A 26124-nucleotide genomic window follows, 5' to 3' on the forward strand; every position below is an offset into this window, starting at 1 on the left:
TATGAGTGTTTTGAGGCACTCTGAGATGGTAAGTACCTTATAAATGCTTTCATACAGTAAACCAAACACCAACCCAACATCCGACCTTTCAACAGACTGCACGTTAAAATCTGGTGCCCCTTTTGTATACCACTGAGCGGCTACCATGACAACCTATTACATGGTGCTGTAAACCTCACTGTTCCATGATGTAACCAATTTGTCTCTCAGGCAATCCCACTGCTTTAAGTAGGGTTCTTAACCCTCCAGGATTGTCCTGGAGTCTCCCAGGAATTAGCAATTAATCTATTGGACACTGTTGTGAGCAATCTGTGAGAAAGCTCATAAGGGCATTAAAACAAATTGCGTTTTTTTCATTTTCTTTGAACATTTTCCTTTATTAGTTATAAAAATATTGGCGATGCAAAAGAAGGCTGTTTATACGGAGTGCTTGGAGGCAAGACGTCATGTGATGAAACCTCCAAGAATATGTCCAACTCGAGTTGTCAACTCTAGTTGAAGAGATGCGTAGGCACTGACTGAGCCCTTGGTTGAATGACACTCACTGCCTGAGTGAAGGAGGACCAGTTGGGTGAGGGACAGGATGGTGACCAAGGTCAAACAAGATCCCAGGAAGGTTCAGCCACTGCAGTAAAGACAAGGAGGAAAATTGGGAAATCATGTGATGCAGTCAGCCATTTTCAAAATGTGTCATATTTGCGCATTGATCCAGACCATCAACAACAACTAGAATTTTACAGTGCCTTTAATGTAATAACACATTGAAGACGCTTCACAGGAGCATTATCAAACAAATTTTGGCACCAAGCCACATAACGAGATATTAGGGCAGTTGACCAAAAGCTTTGTCAAGGAGGTAGGTTTTAAGAAGCATATTAAAGGACTGAAGAGAGAAATAGAGGCGGAGAGGTTTAGGGAGGGAATGCCAGAGCTTAGGGCCTCGGCAACTGAGGTCAGGACCACCAATGGTGGAGCGATTAAAATTGTGGATGTACAAGAGGCCAGAATTGGAGGAATGCATATATCTGGAGGACTGTAAGGCTGGAGGAGGTTTCAGAGGTAGGGAGGGGCAAGGCCATGATGTGATTTTAAAATTGAGGTGTTACTTAAAAGGGAGCCAATGTAGGTTAGCAAGTGCAAGGGTGATGGGTGAACAGGACTAGGTGTGGGCTAGGATTTGGGCAGCAGAGCTTTGGATGACTTTATGTTTATGGAGGGTGGAGGTTGGGTGGCCAGCCAGGAATGCATTGGAATACTCAAGTCTCGAGGTACAAAGGCATGGCTGAGGGCTTCAGTGATGTTACAGAGATGGACATAGGTGGTCTTAGTGATGCCGTGGATATAAGGTCGGAAACTCATTTCGTTGTCAAATACGATACCAAGGTTGCGAACAGTCTGGTTCAGCCTCAGGCAGTTGCCAGAGAGAGGGATGAAATTGGTGGCTAGTGAACAGAGGGTTATAGTGCTGGAGGAGGTCTCAGAGATGGCAAGGCCATGGAGGGATTTGAAAACAAGGATGAGAACTTTAAAATCAAGGCATTGCTGGGCTGGCAGCCTATGTAGGTCAGTGAGCACAGGGGAGTGATTAGTGAACAGGACTTGGTGCAAGTTAGGAATGAGTTAAAGTTTTTGGAACAATGTGAGCCAAGTGTGCCTATGAGTCTCCATTACCATCTGCAGAGCCCCTGTTAGATTATGGAATACAAGCTGACATTTGAAACTCACCTTAGACACAAACCCCTCCCACCCATCCCCTGCAGTGAGGTAATTCCTGATAGATAATGGCACAATAACCACATCGGAGGTCAAAATGACAGTTGGGTACTCAAAGCAAAAACCAGAAAGCTTATCTTAAACAAATAATTTTCTTCACTTGATCTGAGTTAGTCAGCAGTAGGGCGAACGAAGGGTACAATAATTACACAGCTGTAAAGGAAAAGTGCAAATCAAATCATCTGTTGCCTGGGAAACATCCATTGGATTATCAGGAATACTCTTTAAGATGGCGTTTGGAATTGTAACCATTTATTCAGGAGCATGGGGGAAGGGGGCCTTTGCACATAGAGCAGGAACTAGATTTTAACGTTGAGTGTACATGAAGGAGCTTCTTCTATTAGATGTTCTGTAATCAGCTCCTAGTGTGTAGGACTTAGTTCCAATTAAGGGCTGGACTCCAGTGGAAATACAAAATTCTGTAGTGTTGTTGTGAACTGAATTGCTGGACTGCCTGATCAGTTGATTGTTCAGCCAGCCCAGGTCCTGAGAGGCAATTAGTCCCGCTGGAGTTAAATATTACCACTGTTGCTGCTCCCCATCTCGAAGGGAGCGTGTGGAGACCATGGGCAGGATTTCCCAGCCATTCACTTTAATGGGTAATTAAGAAGAAAAAAATCCTGACTCACATATCCTAGATTTTTGAAAGGGATCCTGATGGTGGGACTCTCGCTGTTAAGAGGCAGCATGAATTACCCTGACCAGCAGCTAACACGAGTTCCAAATTTAGGGACTTAGGAAAAATTATCAGTTTGAGCCCTGAAGGAGCATCTGAATGTGTTGACTGGCATTTTTTGTTTCTACCCATCATCCCATTGTCCCTTTTTACTGATTCAGGTTAAAATAGTTACTTGCAATGGTTGGTGGGCAAGGATTTTTTATGCAACGTTCTTTAGGACTGACTTTTAGAATAAGGTCCTGAACCTTTCAAGATTAACAGTCTGCTGAGTCTCTAGTGTGTGCGCATTTCCTGGACCTGGTCCCCAAATAGATGAAGGCCATCAAAGGATGAATGGTCTGTGGCCGATGCTTGAGGTCTTCAGTCATGCATGCCAGTGTTGGAGCACTACATTATGGGACAGCTATGGGCAACTACAGCCTCTGTGAAAATGAGGCACATTGGAACAGGAGTAGGCCATTCAGTTCCTCGAATCTGTTCTGTCATTTAATCAAATCATGGCTGCTCTGTATCTCAACCTAATTTACTTCATATCCCTTGATATCTTTACCTGACAAAGATCTCAATCTCAAAAGCTACAATTGACCCAGAATTTCCTTTTGGGGGAGTAATGTTGCCAGATTTCTACTACCCTTTGTGTCCTCTTAAACCCCTCTCTTCTGTCTCCTCCACCCTCACTTCAACAACAAGTTCTAGAAGCTCATGGACTTCTTTGGCAGTAAGACTAAGACAATCCAATCAGTTGCCTCTGCTGGTTCCCTCCCTTCCCATAGCCCACCGGGCCAAATTTCCTTTAAAGTTCCCCTTGCCCTAGCCCTGAATTCACATCTTTCTCCAGTTTCCCTCCTATCTCTCCTCAAGCCCTTTCCAACCTCATCTTGTCCTGCTTCTCGATCCTATTCCCACTAAACTGCTAACCACACAACTTTCCTTCCTGGCCCCCATGTTAACTGATATTGTTAATAGTTCTCTTTCCTCAGATATTGTTCCTCTCTCCTTAAAATCTGCTGACATCACTCCTCTCCTCAAAAAAATCAATCCTTGCCCCCTTTGCTCTTGCAAACTACCACCCCATCTTCAACCTCCCTTTCATCTCCAAAGTCCTTGAAGGTGCTGCCACCTCCCAAATCTGCGCCCATCTTTCCCAGAACTCCATGTTTGAATCCCTCCAATCAGGCCTCCTCCCCTGCCACAGTACCAAACAACCGTTATCAAAGTCAAAATAACATCTGATGCCACTGTAACTGTGGAAAACTGTACCTCCTCATCCTTTTCGAACTGTCTGCAGCTTTTGGCACACCATCTACCATCAACATCTTTCCACCATTATCCAGAAGGGTGGGACTGCAATCGCCTGGTTGCATTCTTGGCTGTCCAGTCATTACCAGAGAATCACCTGCAATGGTTTCTCTTCTTGCTCCTGCACGGTTACCTCTACCTTCCCCCAAGGATCTATCCCTGTCCACATCTCCTATTTCTCATCTACATGGTGCCCCTCACAATACCATCCGAAAACATGGCATTAGTCGTTGACAACACCCAGCGCTACCTCAATTACCACCTCTCTCAACCCCTCCACTGTCTCTAAATTGTCAGACTGTTTGTTTGACATCCAGTACTGGATGAGCAAAAATTTTCTCCAACTAAGTATTGGGAAGACCAAAGCTATTGTCTTCCGTTCCTGCCATAAATTCCGTTCCCTAGCCACCAACCCCATCCCTCTCCCCGGCAACTGTCTACGGTTGAACCAGACTGTTTGCAACCTTGACATCATATTCGACCTCAAGATGAGCTTCTGACCACATATCTGTTGCCGCCACTAAGACTGCCTATTTCCACCTCCACAACATCGCCTATCTCCGCCCCTGCCTCAACTCATCTTCTACTGAAACCCTCATCCATATCTTTTGTTACCTCTAGGCTTGACTATTCCAACTCACCCCTGGCTGGCCTCTCACGTTCTACCCTCCGTAAACTTGGGGTCACCCAAAACTTGACTGCCCGTGTCTTTACTCGCACCAAATCCTGTTTACCCATCACCCCTGTGCTCGCTGATCTACTTTTGCTCCTGGTTAAGCGCTGCCTTGATTTTAAAATTTTCATCCTTGTTTTCAAATCCTTCCATGGCCTTGCCCTTCCCTATCTCTGTAATCTCCTTCAGCCTACAACCCTCTGAGATATTTGCACCCCCCTCCAATTCTGGCCTCTGGAGCATCCCCTATTTTAATCACTCCTCATTTGCAGCTATGCCTTCAGCTGCCTAGCCCTAAACTCTGGAATTCCCTCCATAAATCTCTCTGCCGCCTTTAATATGCTCCTTAAAACCTACCCCTTTGACTAAGCTTTTGGTCATCAGCGCTAATATCTCCTTATGTGGTTTGGTGCCAAATTTTGTTTGATAATGCTATTGTGAAGCGCTGTGAAATGTTTTACTACATTAAAAGTGCTACATAAATACAAGTTGTTGAAGAAATGCTTCCCGATTTCACTCCTGAATGGTCTAGCTCTGATTTTAAGATTATGATCCCTTGTTCTGAATTCCCTCACCAGATGAAATAGTTTCTCTTTATCTAACTTATCATATCCCTTTATCACTTTAAATTCCTCAATTAGACTCCTCAATCTTTTATACTGAAGAGAATATAAGTCAAATGTATGCAACTTGGGCTCAAATTCAGCCAGCAAGTTACACATTATTTCTGTTTGGATTTAATCATTGCATGAATCACTCACAGAACACAAAAGGGTTGTGTATTGGGCAGCCTAGACCTAAACGTGGTGCTGAAAAGTCAGCCATGAGTCTATCAGGAGGTAAATGAGCTGACAACATGATGCAACAAATAATGATGTGATATTTAATTAGCCGTAACTGTCTGCTGACAGTCTATTCTGTGTGGAGTATATGGATAACCATCAGTCTCGTTCTCCTTGGAACATCCCAGCTGTGGTAACAGTGTTAACAGAATTCTGTAATCTGTTTAAATTAAACTGAGAACATAGGAAAGGAAATCGACCCTCCCGCCTACATCCCACTCACTCCACCTTCGAAGTTCATGACCACAACTTTGTTAGACCACTTCTATCTCCCTTGCCCGTGCTGCCAAGTTCCCTGCCCTCCATCCTTTCAGCACCAGGACTCTGCATTATTAGTGGCTGCAGATCACTAGGCTGTTTGGGGCTGGGGGGTTATTTAAGACCATCCCATGAGATGGCACAGGATTGAAAAGATGGTAACATGCCTCTTCAGAATACTTAGGGAGCCAGCGAGATTGTCTTAGAGCTTTTCTTAAAATTGGTTTCAAGGTTTTTTCCTCTGTTTTTTCCCTCTCTTAGGAGGTAACATTACTACTATCTAGAGAATGTGGTACATGAAGTTGAATGGCTAATGGGTATCTTGGGTGAGTGTGGATGGGCCTATTGGCCAGTCTTCTTCTTTGGCCTCCTTATCTCGAAAGACAATGGATACGCGCCTGGAGGTGGTCAGTGGTTTGTGAAGCAGCGCCTGGAGTAGCTATAAAGGCCAGTTCTCACAACAATATGTCTATTTGTCTGGCAAAGAATGGCCCTGTTTAAAGAAACACTTCTGCCCACAGCATGAGGATAGGACTGCAGGTTAAATCCCATCGTATCCCAACAATGCCCCTTCAACATAGCAAGTGCCATTGCTCTACCAACATGACATCTCCATTCCCAACACCAGCAGTCCAGTGGCTTCCACGTGAATTTTGCAAAATACTGCCAAACTGAGGGAAGCTTTATAGAATAAAATAGAATAGAATAGAAATACTGTGGAGATGTTTGTACAAGGAAATGGATAGAGAATATCAGAATTTATTTCACATAAGCCGCATGAGCCGCATGGAAGATGGCAGGATCCCCAAGGACACATTGTACAGCGAGCTTGTCAGACCCACCGGCCGTCCATGTCTCCGCTTTAAAGACGTCTGCAAACGTGACATGAAGTCCTGTGACATTGATCACAAGTCCTGGGAGTCAGTTGCCAGTGGTCACCAGAGCTGGCGGACAGCCATAAAGGCGGGGCTAAAGTGTGGCGAGTCGAAGAAACTTAGCAGCTGGCAGGAAAAAAGACAGAAGCGCAAGGCGAGAGCCAACTGTGTAACAGCCCCGGCAACCAATTTTATCTGCAGCGTCTGTGGAACAGTCTGTCACTCTAGAATTGGACTTTATAGCCACTCCAGGCTCTGCTTCACAAACCACTGACCACCTCCAGGCGCTTACCCATTGTCTCTCGAGACAAGGAGGCCAAAGAAGAGAAGTTCACATATGAGCCTTTAGAGTCAGCAGAGAGAAGAGACTTTCATCTAATGGACTAGATTCAAACTTAGTTTTGGAGATGAAGGACTGGTGTCTGACTAGCTGTTCACCCAGTACCAATAAGAGAAGCAATGCGAGAATATGAGAAGAGACTCATAGCTAACATAAAAGGAATCTAAAACTCTTCTGTAGGCATATAAATAGTAAAAGGGTGGTAAAAGGAGGAGTGGGGCTGATTAGGGACCTAAAAGGGGATTTACAAAGGAGGCAGGGGACATGGCTGAGGTAATAAATGAGTACTTTGCATCTGTATTTACCAAGGAAGAAGATGCTGCCTAAGTCATGGTGAAACAGGAGGTAGTTGAGACACTGGATGGGCTAAAAATTGCTAAAGAGGAGGTGTTAGATATGCTGGCTGTACTTAAAGTTAATAAGTCACCAGGATCAGATGAGATACATCCAAGGATAATTATGGAAGTAAGGATAGAAATTGTGGAGGCACTGGCCATAATCTTCCAATCCTCCTTAGATACGGATGTGGTACCAGAGGACTGGAGAACTGCAAATGTTACACCCAGGAACTACAGACCAGTCAGTTTAACCTCAGTGGTGGGAAAGCTTTTAGAAATGATAACTCCGGACAAAATTAATAGTCACTTGGACAAATGTGGATTTGTAAGGAAAACCAGCACCATTTTGTTAAGGGCAAATCGTGTTTCACTAACATGCTTGAGTTTTTTTGAAGAGTTAACAGTGAGGGTTGATGAGGTTGATGTTTATTTTATTTAGAGATACAGCACTGAAACAGGCTCTTCGGCCCACCAAGTCTGTGCCGACCAACAGCCACCCATTTTATACTAACCCTACAGTAATCCCATATTCCCTACCACCTACCTACACTAGGGGCAATTTTATAATGGCCAATTTACCTATCAACCTGCAAGTCTTTGGCTGTGGGAGGAAACCGGAGCACCCGGCGAAAACCCACGCAGTTACAGGGAGAACTTGCAAACTCCGCACAGGCAGTACCCAGAATCGAACCCGGGTCACTGGAGCTGTGAGGCTGCGGTGCTAACCACTGTGCCACTGTGCCACCCCATGTGGTATACATGGACTTCCAAAAGACATTTGATAAAGTGCCACATAACAGACTTGTCAGCAAAGTTATGGCCCATGGAATAAAAGGGACAGTAACAGCATGGATACAAAACTAGCAAAATAGAGAGTAGTTGTGAACGGTTGTTTTTCGGACTGGAGGAAGGTATACAGTGGTGTTCCCCTGCTTTTCTTGATATATACTAATGACCTAGACTTGGGTGTACAGGGTACAATTTCAAAATTTGTGGATGACACAAAACTTGAAAGTATTATGAACTGCAAGGAGGATAGTGAGAAACTTCAAGAGGACATAGACAGGCTGGTGGAATGGACGGACAAGTGGCAGATGAAATTTAATGCAGAAAAGTGTGAAGTGATTCAATTTGGTAGGAAGAACGAGCAGATGCAATATAAATTAGAGAGTACAATTCTAAAAGGGGTATAGGAGCAGAGGGGCCTGGGGTTACATATGCATAAATCACTGAAGGATACAGGGCAGGTTGAGAAAGCGGTTGATAAAGCATATAGGATTCTGGGCTTTATAAATAGGGGCATAGAGCACAAGAACAAGGAAGTTATGATAAACTTGTATAAAACACTGCTTTGGCCTAACTGGAGTATTGTGTCCAGTTCTGAGCATCACACTTTAGGTAGGATGTGAAGGCATTAGAGAGGGTGCAGAAAAGATTCATGAGAATGGTTCCAGGGATGAGAAACTTCTGTTAAGTGGATAGGTTGGAGAAACTGGGCTGTTCTCCTTGGAAAAGAGATTAAGAGGAGATTTGATAGAGGTGTTCAAAATCATGAGGGGCCAGGAGAGAGTAGATAGGGAGAAACTGTTCCCAATGGCGGAAGGATCCAGAACCAGAGGACACCGATTTAAGATGATCGGCAAAAGAAGCAACAGCAAAATGAGGAAAAACCTTTTTACGCAGCAAGTGGTTAGGATTTGGAATGCACTGCCCTGAGAGTGTAGTGGAGGCAGATTCAACTGAGGTCTTCCAAAGAGAACTGGATAATTATCTGAACAAGAAAAATTTGCAGGGCTATGGGGAAAAGACTGGGTAGTGGGAGTAGGTGAGTTGCTTTTGCAGAAAGCTGGCACAGATACGATGGGCTGAATGGCTTCCTTCTGTTCTGTAACCATTCTATGATTCTACCAGAAGCGTGAATGGACAGCATCTGACCAACAGTCCCAGAATGTGAAAAGAGAGTCTCTGACCCATTGACCCAGAGTATGAAAGGACAGCGTCTGATCCACTCTTCCACAGTGTGAAAGGACAGTGTCTAACCCACTCTTTCACAAGTGAAAGGATAGTATCTGATCCACTGTTCCCCCCAGTACCAAAAATGTGAAAGGACAGTGATTGACCCACTGTCCTACCCATTCCCATAGTGTGAAAGGACAGTATCTGTCCTACTGTCCCAGAGTGTGAAAGGACAAAATCTGTCCCACTGTCCCAGAGTGTGAAAGGACAAAATCTGTCCCACTGTCCCAGAGTGTGAAAGGACCATGTCTGACCCACTGTCCCAGAGTGTGAAAGGGCAGTATCTGTCGCATTGTCCCAGAGTGTGAAAGGACCATGTCTGACCCACTGTCCCAGAGTGTGAAAGGGCAGTATCTGTCGCATTGTCCCAGAGTGTTGTAACGGAAATCACACACCCCAAATGGAAATATTAATTTCATCGTATGGAACACTGCTTGAAACTTTCACTGGACATTGCAAATAACTTAAAAAAAAAGAGAACTGAACAGATATAAAAATGGCCAAGCACATTTGCATTTTGAGAAGACAAAGGCTGGCTGAGAGACAGAAATGAAGTACCGGTCTAGCTGGAACAATGGGGGTGCTCCCTGATTCATTTAGCAACATTTGTTTTGCCAATAGGGGTAATCAAAAGACATCAAAAACCCTCTGACTTTGTAAGAGCCAAACTCCACCCCCACCGAGTATGTCTGAAAGACTCTGAAATTCCAACAACCCTCCAGGGACTGTTGTTTCAAACAGAGATGGTCACATGGTCTACCTGCTGGGATAAGCCTGAGGTTTTTGAATTGGGCCTCAGAAAGCAAATAGACGGCAGCTGAACTGGAAGAGAAAAGCCCCTCTCTCTCTATCTCGCTCTCCAGCAAAGTCCCAGGGAAACGACGGTGGCAGCTTCTAAACCTTAAGACTACAGAACTTTATAGACGACCACCAAGCAAACAGTTGCAACCTCCCTTCAGCATTCTGGAACTAGAGAAGCAAGCCTGAAATTGTGCACATGGCCCCCAGCGAGGACTCCAAGACTTTGACTTCAATTAAGGACATTACAACCCAGTACTTGCATTCCATTCATTACCAATTTTACTTCAACCTCCCAACTTTTTCTTCCCCTCTGTATCAATTTGTGTGTGTGTATCTCTCTTATGCATGTGAGTGTGGATGTGTCGCATATTTCAGTAACTTTAACTGGTTTAGAGTGATAAAGTTAATAAACTTACATCTTTCATGATTAAACCCAAGAAAACCTGTCTGATTGGTTCATTTGCAATTGTGAGCAAGGGCTCACTGAAGTGATAAGCTAAAATCACTGTGTTTAAAAAGATAAACCCTTTTATGACCAAACCAGAGAAGGGGCGAGAGGGGAGCCTGAGACCTCTTCCTCACCTGGTCGTAACAGAAATTTGGGGGCTCGTCCGGGATTGGACCCACAGACAAATGTGAAATTGGAAGTGGGAAAGCAAATTGATCCCAATCAAAAAGAGAAAAAAACTTCAATACAGGTTTGCTTGTAGTTTGTGTGCTAGAATACTAACATGTCCGCGACTGAAGCCAGTACATCCCCAAGCCAGGGTGAAGTAACTTGGGATAATTAAAGGTAATATCTATGCAGGAGTTGAGGAACATGGCTGAGCAGTGTGGGTTCACTTACTGTGCCAAAGCTAGGAAATCTAAACTGCTGAGACTAGTGGCCAATCATTTTTCCCTCGAACCTGAAGAATCAATGGCAGGGCTAGAAATAGTCTTTGACAGGGTAATGTTAGCAAAGATACAATTGGAACAGAGGAAACTTGAATTAGAAGACAGAGAGAGAAAAGAGAGAGAAAGAGAAACGGGAGAGAGAAGGAAAGAACTTTCCAGAAGGAACAGGTGGAAAGGGAACTATGGGTTAGCTCGGGGGGCGACAGAGTAACCCCAGTGAAAGCAAGTCCAATATGGAGACTACAATTAATTCAGGGCTCTGTGCTGAACTTTTGAAATTTTCCTTCCCAAAGTTCAATGAGGGAGACGTGGAAGCATTTTTGTAACTTTTGAAAAGCTTACAAGGCAGTTAAAATGGCTGGCCGAGAGTTGGACCTACCTGCTGCAGGGCAAGCTAACGGAAAAAGCCTATGAGGTTTATTCCCTGTTGCCAGACGAAAGTTCATCAAATTATGAAGTGACTAAAAATGCTATCCTCAGGGCATACGAGCTAGTACTGGAAGCCTACCGCCAGAGGTTGCGAACCCTCCAGAAACAAGCTGATCAAACTTATTTGGAGTTTGAGAGAAGTAAGCAGCTGGCTTTTGATCAGTGGTTGAGGGCTTTTAAAGTGCAGCCCACATATGAAAACTTCAGAGAGATGATTTTACTCGAGGAATTTAAAAACTCCCTCCTCCTCTCTGTAAAGACCCATGTGGAGGAACAAAAAGTGCATAGAGCAAGGCAGGCCATGGTTCTGACTGATGAGTTCTAATATACAAATAGGTTCCCCAAGGGATAACCTTTCCCAGTCACCCACACAACACCGAAAAGGAAAAGAGGTGTGAGGGTGATAGAAGTCCAAACTGTCCTGGTAGAGAAATAAAATTTGGACACACAGGGGGCTCTCCTCCAGCCAAAAAGGATAGTGCTGAAAGCAGGAGTGAGACCCGGAGACTTGTGTGCCTCCATTGTAATAAGGCAGGTCACCTCAGAGCGGACTGCTGGAAACTACCCAGAAAGCATGTAGGGTTAATCAGTGCAGGAGAAGGGAGACGGAAAGGGAGCAGAGCTGGCTTTAACTGCAGAAGCAGTAAGACCCAGAAAAAATACTGCTGTGGGTGCAGGAAAATTTAATAAGATCCCTGAAGGTTATCAGGATTTTGTATCTGAAGGGAGAATAACCCCATACCCCTCGACTGGGACAAGCAAGACCACAGTCGTACTCAGGGATACCGGGGCCACAGATCCCTTTTGCTGGGAAAAGGCATGACCTTTCCCCCAGAGAGTGCAGTAAATACCAGAATGGTGGTGAATGGTATTTGGAGGGCAGTGTACGCCCGTATCTTTACATTGGGTGAACTTGGAGTACGACCTAGTTTTGGGACTGGAGACCGTAAGGATTGTCCCTAGTTTGCCTGTGGATGGGATTAACCTGCTCCTAGGGAATGATCTGGCAGGGGTGAAGGTGGTAGCTTCCCCAATAGTGAAAGAGAGACCAAAGGAGGTCAGAGAGACAGGGCAGTGGCAGGAGATGGTCCCCTGCAGTTCCCCTGAATATGTAGTGATTCAGGTCATGGCCAAACCAGCTTCCCCAGAGGAGACTGATTTGGCCTTGCAGACAGATGACCATGCTGTCTGTCTGTCTGAAACTTTCTTTGGAAAGTTAGAGGATTAAATGAATCTTCCCTAGCTGAGGCTCAGTGAGCCGACCCAGTATTGAGAAAGTTAGCACAAGCTGCTCAGACTGAAATTGAAGCAGAGGGAGTCCCGGATTGCTAGTATGTGAAGAATGAGGTGCTGATGAGGAAGTGGAGCTCTCCTCACATACATGAGGACAAAGAGTGGACAGTGGTTCACCAGTTGGTGGTGCTGCAGAGGTACCGGAGAGAAAGATTAAGAATGGCCCGTGAGTTGATAATGGCTGTACATGTCAGTATACAAAAAACCAAAGCCCACATAAGCCAGCAGTTTGACTGGCCAAAACTCCACAAAGATGTAGTGGAGTACTGTAGGAGTTGCCACACGTGCTAGATTGAGGGGAAGCCCCAACCTGCACTGAAATCTGCACTCCTAATTCTTGTATCGGCTTTAGGGAAACCCTCCAGCAGAGAGCTGGTGAATTGTGAGGGACCCTGCTGAGAACAAAAAGGGGCAGGCAGGCACAGATCTGACAGAGAGTTAGAGAGGAAGGGGACAAAAAGGACAAAGAGGACAGGTTAAAAGAGGTCCAAGATGATTCCCAAATGAATACCCCTACTGTCCAGTCAACCAACCCCAAAATGTTGGAAGAATTAGAGCCCACATCCTCCTACGTAAATGTAGACAACAGAAGCACCCTACCTGGGCTGCTGACTGCATTTGCAGAAACTTGCAAGGACAAAGAAAGTCCTCAAGAGGGCACAGAGTGACAGTGAGGGTGATGTCTCACTTAGTCGCAGTGCCGCAGGGGAGTGCAGTGGAATCTGGACAAATACCTGTAAACCGGAATGTCCCAGAGGACACAGGGGAGATTAGCAAAGAATCCACCCCCACAGTCAGGAGAAAAGGAAACAAACAGTGCCCTGAAGTGAGCAGCACTTGCATAACTCACCAGAACCCTGAAAGTGAGGTCAGAACAGATCCACCCACTGCAGACTCCCAGGATCAGAGCTCAGGCCCAGAGCGAATTAAATCCAACAATCTCCCTGCAGACCCCAACAGGAACAAAGGCACCCTGGACAATTATGGAAATGTGCAAACATCAAACCTCCCCAAAAACCACATGTTTATTGGGATTTTTAAAATTTTATTTCCAAAATATACTTTATTCGTAAAAAACTGTAAGAAATACATTACAACAGTTCAAAAACAGCACCAAGTCAACAATACAAAGAGTGCAAAGGTGATCAGTTGCCTTCAATACAGGACTGCGTTGCCTCACAACCCTTCCATTTCATTTTACCGCCTTGTACTTTTTGCAGCAAACAAATATTTTCTGGAACCTGAGAGCACATTTTTTGGGGGGGATTTTTTTTGTCTATTTCCAAAATATACTTTATTCATAAAAATCTGCAAAAAAAAATACATTACCAAACAGTTTCAAACAGCACCAAGTCAAAAAATACAAACAGTGCAAAGGTGATCAGTTTCCTTCAATACAATCATGAGTTGCCTCACAACCCTTCCATTTCATTTGTCGTGCCAGATTCATTTTTACATTTTACAGCAAATGAAAAATTTCCCAATACAGTTCGAGGGGTTTCCCATGGATCCAGCCCCTCAGTTCAGCTTGGTGGGGGGACCTTACACAGTGGTCTTTCCCCATTGAGCCTTTGCTGCGGCTGCCCCAAGCTTTAGTACGTCCCTCAGCACGTAGTCCTGGACCTTGGAATGTGCCAGTCTGCAAAATTCGGTCGTGGACAACTCTTTGCGATGGAAGACCAGCAAGTTTCGGGCAGACCAAAGGGCGTCTTTCACCGAATTGATAGTCCTCCAGCAGCAGTTGATGTTTGTCTCGGTGTGTGTCCCTGGGTACAGCCCGTAGAGCACAGACTCCTGTGTTACAGAGCTGCTTGGGATGAACCTCGACAAAAACCACCGCATCTCTTTCCACACCTGCTTTGCAAAGACACATTCCAGGAGGAGGTGGGCAACTGTCTCTTCCCCACCACAGCCACTGCGGGGGCATTGTGCGGAGGGGGTGAGACTTCGGGCGTGCAGGAAGGATCTGACGGGAAGGGCTCTTCTCACCACCAGCCAAGCTACATCTTGGTGCTTGTTTGAAAGTTCTGGTGATGAGGTATTCCGCCAAATGACTTTGGCGGTCTGCTCGGGGAACCATCCGACAGGATCCACCCTCTCCTTTTCCCATAGGGCCTTGAGGACATTCCGTGCAGACCACTGCCTGATGGATCGATGGTCAAAGGTGTTTTCCCGCAGAAACTGCTCCACGAAGGATAGGTGGTACAACATGGTCCAACTAGATGGAGCGTTCCGCGGCAATGTGACCAGGCCCATCCTTCGCAACACCGGGGACAGATAGAACCTCAGCACGTAGTGACACTTTGAGTTTGCGTACTGGAGGTCTACACACAGCTTGATGCAGCCGCACACGAAGGTGGTCATCGGGATGAGGGCGACGTTGGGTACATTTTTCCTGCCCTTATCCAGAGGTTTGAACCGTGTCCCTCCGGACCCGATCCATTTTGGATCCCCAGATGAAGCGGAAAATGGCTCGGGTGACCGCCACAGCGCAGGAGTGGGGCATGGGCCAGACCTGCGCCACGTACAGCAACAACGTAAGCGCCTTGCACCTGATGACCAGGTTCTTACCCACAATGGAGAGAGATCGCTGCCCCCACATGCTCAACTTTTGTTGTACCTTGGCTACACGCTCCTCCCAGGTTTTGGTGCACGCCGCGGCCCTTCCGAACCATATCCCCAGCACCTTCAGGTAGTCTGACCTGACGGTGAAGGGGACAAAGGATCAGTCAGCCCAGTTCCCAAAGAACATGGCCTCGCTCTTGCCGTGGTTAACTTTGGCTCCTGAGGCCAGTTCGAACTGGTCGCAGATGCTCATCAATCTGCGGACAGACAGCGGATCCGAGCAGAAGACGGCGACGTCATCCATGTACAGGGAGGTTTTTTGGGATGCCCATTCCCAGCTTATTACAAACTGATACTAAAGAAACTTCAAACCCACGGGGCAACACCTTACCATCTCAGACCCACCTCAAGGAAAAAAGGCCGTTAAATGCAGCACTGCTGAAAAAAGACAGGTTGAAACAATTTTAAGATTTCTGAGGGGATGAGAACGAATGAGTGAAATGCATGTGTGCTTTTCTGTATTTTCTCTTCTTTCTAACTTATAATGAAAAGCTCCCCATTATCGCATTTCATTCGGCGTGGTGCGGTGGTGTAATGGAAATCACGCACCCCAAATGGAAATATTAATTTTGTCATATGGAACAATGCTTGAAACATTTACTGGACATTGCAAATAACGTAAAAAAAACAGAACAGAACAGTCAAAAAATGGCCAAGCACATTTGCATTTTAAGAAGACAAAGGCTGGCTGAGAGACAGAAGTGAAGTACCAGTCTAGCTGGAACAATGGGGGTGTTCTCTGATTCATTTAGTGAGATTGGTTTTGCCAATAGGGGTAATCAAAAGACATCGACAACCCTCTGACTTAGTAAGAGCCAAACGCCACCCTCCACCGAATATGTCTGAAGGACTCTGAAATTCCAACAACCCTCCAGGGACTGTTGTTTCAAGCAAGGAGATGGTCACGTAGCCTACCTGCTGGGGTAAGACTGAGGTTTTTGAATTAGGCCTCAGAAAGCAAAGAGACAGCAGCTGAACTGGAAAAGTCTCTCTGTCTCTCTCTCCGACAAAGTCTCAGGGAAACGACGGTGGCAGCTTCTAAACCTTAAGACTACAGAACTTTACAGACGACCACCAAGCAAACAGTTGAAACCTCCCTTCAGCTTTCAGGAACCAGAGAAGCAAGCCTGAAATTGTGCACATGCCCCCCCAGTGAGGACTCCAAGACTTTGACTTCAATTAAAGGCATTACAACCCAGTACTTGCTTTCCACTTATTACCAATTTTACTTCAACCTCCCAACTCTTTCTTCCCCTCTGTATCTATTTGTGTATGTGTGTGTGCCTCTCGTATGCACACATGCATGGATGTGTCGCCTATTTTAGTAACTTTAACTGGTTTAGAGTGATAAGGTTAACAAACTTACATCATTCTTGTTTAAACCCAAGAAAACCTGTCTGATTGGTTATTTGCAATTGTAATTAGATTACAGTGAGCAAGGGCTCACTGAAATGGTAAGCTAAAATCATTGTATTTAAAAAGATAAACCCTCTTATGGCCAAACCAGAGAAGGAGCAAGAGGGGAGCCTGAGACCCCTTCCTCACCTGATCGTAAAAGTGTGAAAAGACAGTATCTGTCCCATTGTTCCAGAGTGGGAAAGGACAAAATCTGTCTCATCCATTCTTCTTTAATTTAATATTTTGAATCAGAAAGGAGTATTTGATATTCCTGGATATCCAGTTCTTCACCTTTCTCTATATACCTGTGTTTGAGAACCAACACCTTGTCATCTGATGGCAGAACAAGAAATTATTACAACTACTTCCTCTTGTTAAATGTTGGGAATTGGAGACTACACCACAAGGTTTTGACAAATTACTGACACCTGTTCTATTGGCAAAGGCACACTTTCTGTTTGTATTAATGATGCAACTTCCTGTTTTCCATTGCATCACTTCCTTTGAATAGAAACCACACATTAGTTGGATTAAGTTGGACACAGTTCTTGCATGGTGGCTATGCTGGAATCCATCTGCACTGATGACATTTGGGACTAGTTTCATTTATTGTGAACGATAAACAGACCCTATGTCTGAACCATTAATGGGATATTGGCATGAGGCGATTCCTTCTTGCTGTTATTCACTACCCAAAGGATTGGTGCAATCATTACAATATCCTTGGTGCTGAAGAGTTTCAAGAGCATAATAGGAATACAGAGTATAACAAATGCTTCTTCTTTCTTTTGGGTTATGCCATTGCTATGATAATAGTCTTCACTTACTAAGTTATCTGCTATTTCTTACTCCTCCCTGACAATAAACCAACAATCTTTTGTCACTCTACTGTCACTGCAGATTGCAGTAACTGACAATAGGCAGATGGTCTGTATGCAGGTTATCTCTGCACAGATGCTCTCAGCACAGGTGGTCTCTCTGTACTTGTGGGTTCTCAGCACAGATGTTGTCTCAGTACAAGCAGTGTCTGTACAGGTGGTCTCTCAGTACATCTGGTGTCTTTGTACAGGTGGTCTATCTTTATTGGTCGTCTCAGTAGAGCATGGTCACTAATGATGGTATTTCAGTACAGGTAGTCTCAGTACAGGTGGCATCTCTTTACATGTGGTCTCTCTGCACTGCTGATCTCTCTTCAGGTCGTCTCTCTGCATAGGTGGTCTTTCCATACAGGTTATCTCTGAACAGGTGCTCTCAGTACAGGTGGTATCTCTGTACTTGTGGTCTCTGTACAGGTGCTCTCTCAGCACAGATGGTCACTCATTGCAGGTAATGCTGTTGAATATCAAGGGGAGGTGGTTAAATTCTCTCTTGTTGGAGATGATCTTTGCTTGGGACTTGTGTGGCATTAATGTCATTTGCCACATATCAGTCTAAGCCTGAATGTTATTTAGGTCTTGCCACATGCAGGCAACATCAACATCCTGGGGGGTCACCAATGACCAGCAACTTAACTTGTCCAACCATGAAAGTGCAGTGATTACAATAGTAGATCAGAGGCTGGGAATTCTGTGGCAAGTATCTTGCCTCCTGACTTCCCAAAGCCTGTCCACCATCTACAAGGCACAAGTCAGGAGGGTGATGGAATACTCCCCACTTGCCTGAATGAGTGCAACTCCAACAACATTCAAGAAGCTTGACACCATCCAGGACAAAGCAGCCTGATTTGGAGCTACATCACTGTTCCTTCATTGTTGCTTGGTCAAAATCCTGGAACTCCTACCTTAACAGCTCTGTGGATGTACCTACACCACATGGACTGCAGTGGTTCAAGAAGGAAGCTCATCATCACCTTCTCAGGGGCAATTAGGGATGGATAATAAATGCTGCTTTTGCCAGTAACGCCCACATCCCATGAATAAATAAAAAGGTGATCTCTGTACAGGTGATCTCTCTGTACAGGTGCCGTCTCTGTACAGGTAGTCTCTCACGACAGGTGGTCTCTCTGTACAAGTGGTCTCTCTGTACAAGTGGTCTCTTAGCACAGGCGCTCTTTGTACAGGTGGGCTCTCTGTTCAGGTGGTGTCTCAGTACAGGTGGTCTCAGCACAGATGCTTTCTGTACAGATGACATCACTACAGCTGGTCTCTCAGCACAAGTGGTCTCTGTACAGGTAGTTTCTCAGTACAGGTGATCTCTCTGTACAGGTGGCCTCTCTGTTCAAGTGGTCTTTGTACAGATGATCTCCCCATACAGGTGCCATCTCTGTACAGATGGTCTCAGCACAAGTGGCATCTCTGTTCAGCTGGTCGCTCAGCACAGGTGGTCTCTCTGTTCAGGTGGTGTCTCAGTACAGGTGGTCAGCATAGGTACTCTCTGTACAGATGGCATCACTACAGCTAGTCCCTTAGTACAGGTGGTGTCTCAGCACAGGTGGTCTCTGTACAGGTAGTTTCTTAGTATAGGTGGTCTCAGTACAGGTGGACTCTTAGTGTCTTTATAAATGGTCTCAGTACACGTTCTCCCTCCGTTCAAGTGGCGTCTCCGTACAGGTGGTCTCTGCACAGATGGTCTCTCTGTACAGGTGGTCTCTCAGTACAGCTAGTCTCAGCACAGGTGCTCTCTATCCAGGTGGTCTCAGTACAAGTAGCTTCTCAGTACAGGTTGTCTTTCTACACAGATGTTCTTGGTACAGACAGTCTCTCTGTACAGGCGGTATCTGTACAGGTAGTCACTGTACAGGTGGTCTCGCAGTACAGTTGGTCTCAGTACAAGTAGTTACTCAGTAATAGTGGTCTCCGTACAAGTAGTTTCTGAATATAGGTGGTCTCAGTACAGGTAGTTCAATAGTTTCTCAGGTCATGTGGTCTATCAGTACAGGGTGGTCTCTCTGCATTGGTGGTCTCAGTACAGATGGTTTTTGACTAGTTGCACCATTACCTTGTGGTTAGTGAGATCAAAGAAAGATACATGCTGTGGTTGCTGACCTGCAGCCTTACGCACGACAGTAATTCATGTTTCGTTGGCTGCTAATTACACCTCATTTAGGATTAGTGAACCGGATCATGTCTCAGCTTTAAACATGAACAACCTCACCCACTGACTAATTCCTGTCTGATTTGCATAAACCTGATCTGTAGGTGTTGCACAAAAGAATTCCAGAATTTTTGTCTCACATGACAGGACAGGTATAACACAACACAGCTCATAATCTGTGTGTGTGTCTTCAACTGAGCTCAGTGTTCTCCAGTTCTTTTAATCTACCTCTGTGCCGACAGTGACATCACATCAAGTTTGGTTTTCACTTGTCTACAAGCTTTAATCCCCTGTGCTTTGCCTAGTGGTTTTTGAAGCTCCTTTTCAAGGTCATGCAGCACATTGTACCAGCAAAGTGGCGCAGTGGTTAGCACCGCAGCCTCACAGCTCCAGCGACCTGGGTTTGATTCTGGATACTGCCTGTGTGGAGTTTGCAAGTTCTCCCTGCGACTGTGTGGGTTTTCGCCGGGTGCTCCAGTTTCCTCCCACAGCCAAAGACTTGCAGGTTGATAGATAAATTGGCCATTATAAATTGCCCCTAGTGTAGGTAGGTGGTAGGGGAATTGAGGGGATGTGGTAGGAATATGGGATTAATGTAGGACTAGTATAAATGGGTGGTTGATAGTCAGCACAGACTCAGTGGGCCGAAGGGCCTGTTTCAGTGCTGTATCTCTAAATAAATAAATTATCCAACAATTAATCTAGAATGGACGTCTGTCCAACTTGGCACACACATGACTCAGCAAATCTATCATTGACATTTGATCTCACTTTGTTGACTGTTATCTTTCAGTTTCATGTCTTTGTGGCCTGCCACCTAAAGTATAACTCACTTCCAAATTCCTCCAGGGGTTGTCAAACTCTCCCACCAGTACACTCACATTCCTCCATTCCTAAACTTCCACTCTAACAACCTGAGGCTAGGAACCTACATAACCACAACTGGAGGTACTGTCTGTCCTGTCGGTGTGCAACCCAATCCTAGTTACTTTTATTGCATGAATTAGCAAGCCCACCATCCCCTACATATTGCTAACATGATATCACTTGCTTGAGCCACCCCCAGTCACCAACTGAGCATCATATTCAACCATCAGAAATTACAGCACAGATCAAGGCCTTTTGGTCCAATATGCTTGTGCCAGTGCTAGTTCTTCATCAGGAGCTGTCCACTAGAATTCCAATGCATTGATATCGTCTTGCAAAACTGAGGCTCTTTTTTATTAGAACAGAGGAGATTAAGGGTGATTTGATTGATGTGCTTAAAGTTCTGAAGGGATGGGATAGAATAGATAGAAACAGACTGTTTCCAGTGGTTGAGGGCCTAGAACAAGGTTTCATAGCTTTAAATTAAATGCAAGAGATTTAGGACAGTGAACAGGAGAAACTTTTCCACGTACAGGCTGTGAGACTGTGGAATTCACAAACCAGAGTCAATGACTGAAGCAAAGACCATGCCAACATCTAAGAATGAGACAAAGGGGAGAAAGTGATATGGGAACTGGGCAGATACATGAGATTAGGATTGCTGCTTGTGTGTGGATAAACATCAACAAAGTTGAGCTGAATGGCCTGTGTCTGTATTTTAATTTCTATGTTGTGGGTTTAAGACTCAATGCGGGACCTTTGCACATAAACTGAATTGGCACTTCAGTTCAGTACTGAGGGAGTGCTGCATTGTTGGAGATGCTACCCAATTGTAGTGTCAACTCAAGAGGAGGTTGGGTAATCCATAGGTGAGTTCACATCATCCAGACAAGGACTTTCCTGCTTTATTCATCCATTAAAGTAAGGTGAAAGTTAGAAGCAGAAACTACCTTATTAAACCAGGCTTTCATCTTTACACAGTATTATGTAGAACTTAAAACACAGAAACAGACCATTCAGCCGAACCAGTCCATGTTGATGTTTATCCTCCACAAGAGCAACAGTCCGAATCCCATGTGCCCACTTTGTTCTCAAATCCCTTATTCCCTTTTCCTTGAACCATCTATTAAATCTACTCTTGAATGTTGGCACTGTCTTCACTTCAATCATTTGGACCATCCTAAGCCTCAGTCTTGCACTTATACATAGCACAATCTATTAACTTCCTTTATCTTTTTTAGTGACTGTGCTAAAATCCTTTTCAAAAGGAACCTTATAAAGTATTCTAAAATATTAAGTGTAATAGAAAATGTTAATTCTGAGTCACTTGCTGCAAAGCTAATTTCTGTAGCATTCAGTTTCTCAGCGCTACGAGTGCTGTTTTACCTTGAAAATGGTATCCACGGCACAGACGCACACTTCTGGATGCCATTTTTGTTGAAGGTATTGGCCCGCACAGGGAACATCCGCAGGAAGTTTGCAGACTAGGCAGAATGTGACAAAAATCAGTGTGTAACTCTGATTTTTTGCCAGTACTGCCATTTTGGAGCTCAACACTCCAGCTAACACTGTCTCTTAAACACGTACAACTGAACACACATTCGACAGCAGTAAGGAACCCCCACCAGAACTACTTATCAGAATCATCAACTACCTTCAGGTTAGTTGCTGTTTGATTTCTACTGGCTCTTGCTGCAATTGTAGGTGTTTGGTAGTTTTCAGAGTTGCTTGAAGTTGCTAAAGTCTACAGGGAGTGGTGTGGCACATGCTGAAGGACTTTGTCCTGACTGTTCGGATTCTGCACAAGCCATTTGCTCCCAGATATGGGTTCAGTAGTTTGTATCCGCCTTATCCTACAGCATGATAGGGAGAGTGAGCAGAGGTGAGACAGAGCAGGACAAGCTGCAGAAAGAAGGAGGAGGAGAGGAGAAGGGCTCTTAGCAGGAGGCCATATCTGCCCTGGATGTTCAGGGAGCAGTTCTCCTACCTGAACCTCGGTGAGGAATAGTGTGTCAGCTGTCTCTGCTTCAGTAAGAGCATCCTCACTGAAATCTGCCACTTTCTACAGCCTCCAAACAGGGTGAGGATGGTATTGCCAGTGGCTGTTAAGGTTACTCTGGCTATGAATTTTTATGCATCTGGCTCCTTCCAGGCTGCAGCAAGCGATATTTGCAACATCTTCCAGTTTGCCATCCACTGTTGCATAAGGAAAGTCACTGAGGCTCTGTATTCCAAGAGAACTGAATACATTTCATTCTCTCTTACCAGAGAGAAGCAGGTAGAGCATGCAGCTTCACTCGGATTGCAGGTTTCCCCATGGTGATGAGTGCCATTGACTGTACACAAATTGCTTTGCTGGCGGCCCATGTAAATTCTGAGATGTACCACAACTAAAAGGAATTCCACTCTCTCAATGTCTTGCACAGGGCTGTCCAACCTTTTCAGGCAGAGGGCTGCATAACGATTTTTGCTCACTCTGGGGGCCAGTGAGCAAATTTTGAAAGATATAGGCAATAAAAATTTATCTTACTATTAAAATCAACAACAAATGCGCATTTTAATAAAGGAACTTTAATTGAAAAGACTAATTAACTTAATTTCACATCATGATGTTGAACACTGATCTAGTGAGATAGCTGGCATTTTTTTTGCTTGCACAGGTCGCCAATGCCTGCCCACACATTTGATGTAGCGATGCGGAGTATTTCAGATAGATGTCCATCTGTCAGGAGCGACCTTGATCTTGTTTTGATGCTTTTCATACTTGAAAACAGCTGTTCACAGCAATATGTGCTGCCAAACAGTGCAATGAATCAAAGGGCATGTTTGGATACATTTGGGTAAGAAATTGCTGGAAGATATCGATGATAAAATGTCAGAAGGTCATGTCCTGTGAAAGCTCTCTTCATGTCACTGTCATTTTGGAACTCAGTTAGTTCCAGTTTGAAAATGCCAGGAGCATCAGTGGCATGAGTTGCAAATGGATCTGCCAACAACTTCAGTTCATCACAATGTTCCCTGAAATCTGCAAACCTTTCCTTGAATTCATCCCTTAAACTGCCGATCAGTGCAGAGTACTTTGCATGGTTCACTTTCTCAGCAGGCCTTGTCGATAATGTTGCGAAGTGTATAACTCTCTTCATAATCAACTGTTTCTGAATCAATTCTAACTTCTGAATGAACGCTGGGACATGCTCATACAGTTTGTGGACAAATTAATCTTTGCCTTGCCGTTTCACATTCAAGTCTGCAAGAAACTTGGTGATGTCAACTAGGAACACCAAGTCATTCAACCACTCATCATCGTCCATGAAGCTTACATCTTTTCCTTTGCTTGTCATGAAGGTTCTTATTCCTACATGCAGCGACCAGAATCTGGCTAGTGTGGCCGACCTGCTGAGCCAGCAAACATGGCTGAAGTAAATGACATCATCATGGTCTGATCCTACTTCTGCAAGAAAGGCTTGATTAAGCCCCTTGTACGTTATGAAACTAACTGTAGCAACAACCTTTTCCATCACATGTTTCATCTCGACGGTCTTTGCACACAGGTGTTCTTGGTAAATGATGCAGTGATGCATGATGACTTCATGAGGTACTGATTTGAGCATTAGACTGACGGATCCATTGTGCTTGCCTATCATCGCAGAGGCTCCATCAGTTGTTAGACTGCAAAGTTTGTCCTCTGGAAGATTGAATTTCACCAAGGCACTTTTTAATTCATCGAAAATGTTTTGTCCCGCTGTTGTGCCTTTCATTGGACATAGGTCGTGCAGTTCCTGAACAACTTTGCAGGTTTCGGTGACTCCTCGTACAAAGATTACCAGTTGAGCTGTCACTCACATCAGTGCTTTCATCGAGCCCTAAACTGTAAAACTGACAGGCACTGATCCTGTGACCAGCTAATTTTGAATGTCAGATGCCAGGTCGTCTACTCTTCTAGCAATGGTCTGATGGACAAGGCTGGTTTTCTCTACCACCAACCTTTGGTCAGGACATACCACAGATGTAAATATGCCCAAGCAGTCTTTCACAAATTCCCCATCAGACAAAGGTTTTCCTCTCATGACTAGTGCTTCAGCTATCAAAAAACTGATCTTGTTTGCTGCCTCTGAATTCTGCCTTGCACCTTTGAAGAAGGATTGTTGTCTGATCATGTTCTGTTTCAGCGAGTTCCCTCGATCAGTTCTCACTTGGTCCATGAGGCTGTCATATCTGGTACCGTGTTTTGTGGAATAATGTCGCTTGATATTGTATTCCTTGAATAAGCTATCTTCTCTTGACATATCAGACACAATATGTCCCCATTGTGCTTGATAACTAAAAAATCCTTGCTCCAAGAGGGTTTGAATGCTCCACATTCAGCATCAATCTTCCTTTTCTTGCTGTGTCCATGGGCCGTCATCTATAAGAGGGAAGCGACTCTTAACTTCCAAATGGCTACAAAATTACCAACAAGTCTTATGCTTTCCATGGTGGACACTTCCCAGCACGCAACTAAAATCTTGGCCAGTCTCTATGACTCTACAAGAACTAGGTATACTTTTCTTTAAAAGAAATTGATTTTCTTCAACAATTCCTCCCTTCACCCACCATGCACCAGTAGCAGAAACTCCCATTCCCCCACACAGTTGCTGCAAGCTCACCTCCCCCCAAGCCCCCAGCTCCTTGAGCTCACCTCTCCGCAACTGTCGACTCCGACTTCCCTTGTCCGTCGCTGATTCCTGCTGCCACTGACTCCTCTTCTTCTCCACCCACTCCTCTTCACCGCTGATTCCCACTACCACTGACACCCCTTCTTCTCCACTGACTCCTCTTCGCCACTGCCGACTCCAGCTTTGCTTCTTCATCACAGATTCTTTGAGCTCACCTCTTCACTGCTGTCTCAACCAGTTCACCTCCTCCCCCAATGCTTTCTATTGGCCAGCGCCCATGATTGACAGCACCAGGATTGAAAGGCCAGAATGAAGTGGGCTGGAACGAACCAAACGCCTTGATTGGTGGGCCGACACGAAGAGCACAATGATTGGCAGGCCAGATCAAACCTTTTGGCAGGCTGGAGTGTGGCCCACGGGCCACGTGTTGGACAACCCTGGTCTAGCAGATGTGTAACCAGAAGCATCATGACATGCAAGTCAATGCCTGGTATCCCGGCAGCAGTCAAAATGCCCTCATTCTGTGGCAGTCCACTGTTCCCTCTGCACTTGAGCCACCACAACAAACTAGAAGGTGGCTCCTGGGTAACAAGGGCAACATGTGCACAGTATACATTTAAAGAAAGCCTGTGCTGTACCTGTCCTTGGAGTGCTTGATGGGACAATGTAGAAGAAACTTTACTTTTATCTAATCCATGCTGTATCTGGCCTTGGAGTGTTTGATGGTACAATGTAGAACGAGTTTTACCCCAAACAAAGGAAAGAAATGAAAGAAACAAACAAAGAGCAGTGGTTAATAGATGTTTTTTGGGCTGGAGGAAGGTTTGTAGTGGAGTTCCTCAGGGATCAGTGTTTGGACCATTGCTTTTCCTGATATATACTAATGACCTAGACCTTGGTGTACAGGGCACAATTTCAAAGTTTGCAGATGATACAAAACTTGGAAGCATTATGAACTGTGAGGAGGATAGTGTAGAACTTCAAAAGGACATAGATAAGTTGATGGATTGGGAAGACAGGTGTCAGATGAAGT

The 26124-nt window shown here is 44.9% G+C and overlaps 1 protein-coding gene across 2 annotated transcripts; it reads right to left on the bottom strand.

Annotated features, from left to right (window-relative positions):
* Window positions 1–400: 400 nt before the first annotated feature.
* Window positions 401–25312, bottom strand: LOC137352120 (general transcription factor II-I repeat domain-containing protein 2A-like). 2 transcript variants are annotated; one of them, XR_010969642.1, is made up of 2 exons: window positions 25115–25312; window positions 401–625 (listed from the first exon to the last, which is right to left on the bottom strand). XR_010969642.1 is itself a non-coding variant. In XM_068017236.1 (2 exons), the coding sequence occupies exon 2, from the start codon at window positions 24192–24194 to the stop codon at window positions 23652–23654; it is 543 nt and encodes a 180-aa protein (XP_067873337.1). In that variant the 5' UTR covers window positions 24195–24841; window positions 25115–25312; the 3' UTR covers window positions 23026–23651. The 2 variants fall into 2 exon arrangements, 1 of the variants encoding a protein (XP_067873337.1); XM_068017236.1 differs by lacking the exon at window positions 401–625 and adding an exon at window positions 23026–24841.
* Between the last annotated feature and the right edge of the window lie 812 nt (window positions 25313–26124).

The sequence above is a fragment of the Heterodontus francisci genome, chromosome 37 (assembly GCF_036365525.1).
Source record: "Heterodontus francisci isolate sHetFra1 chromosome 37, sHetFra1.hap1, whole genome shotgun sequence".
In the NCBI taxonomy this organism is placed as follows: domain Eukaryota; kingdom Metazoa; phylum Chordata; class Chondrichthyes; order Heterodontiformes; family Heterodontidae; genus Heterodontus; species Heterodontus francisci.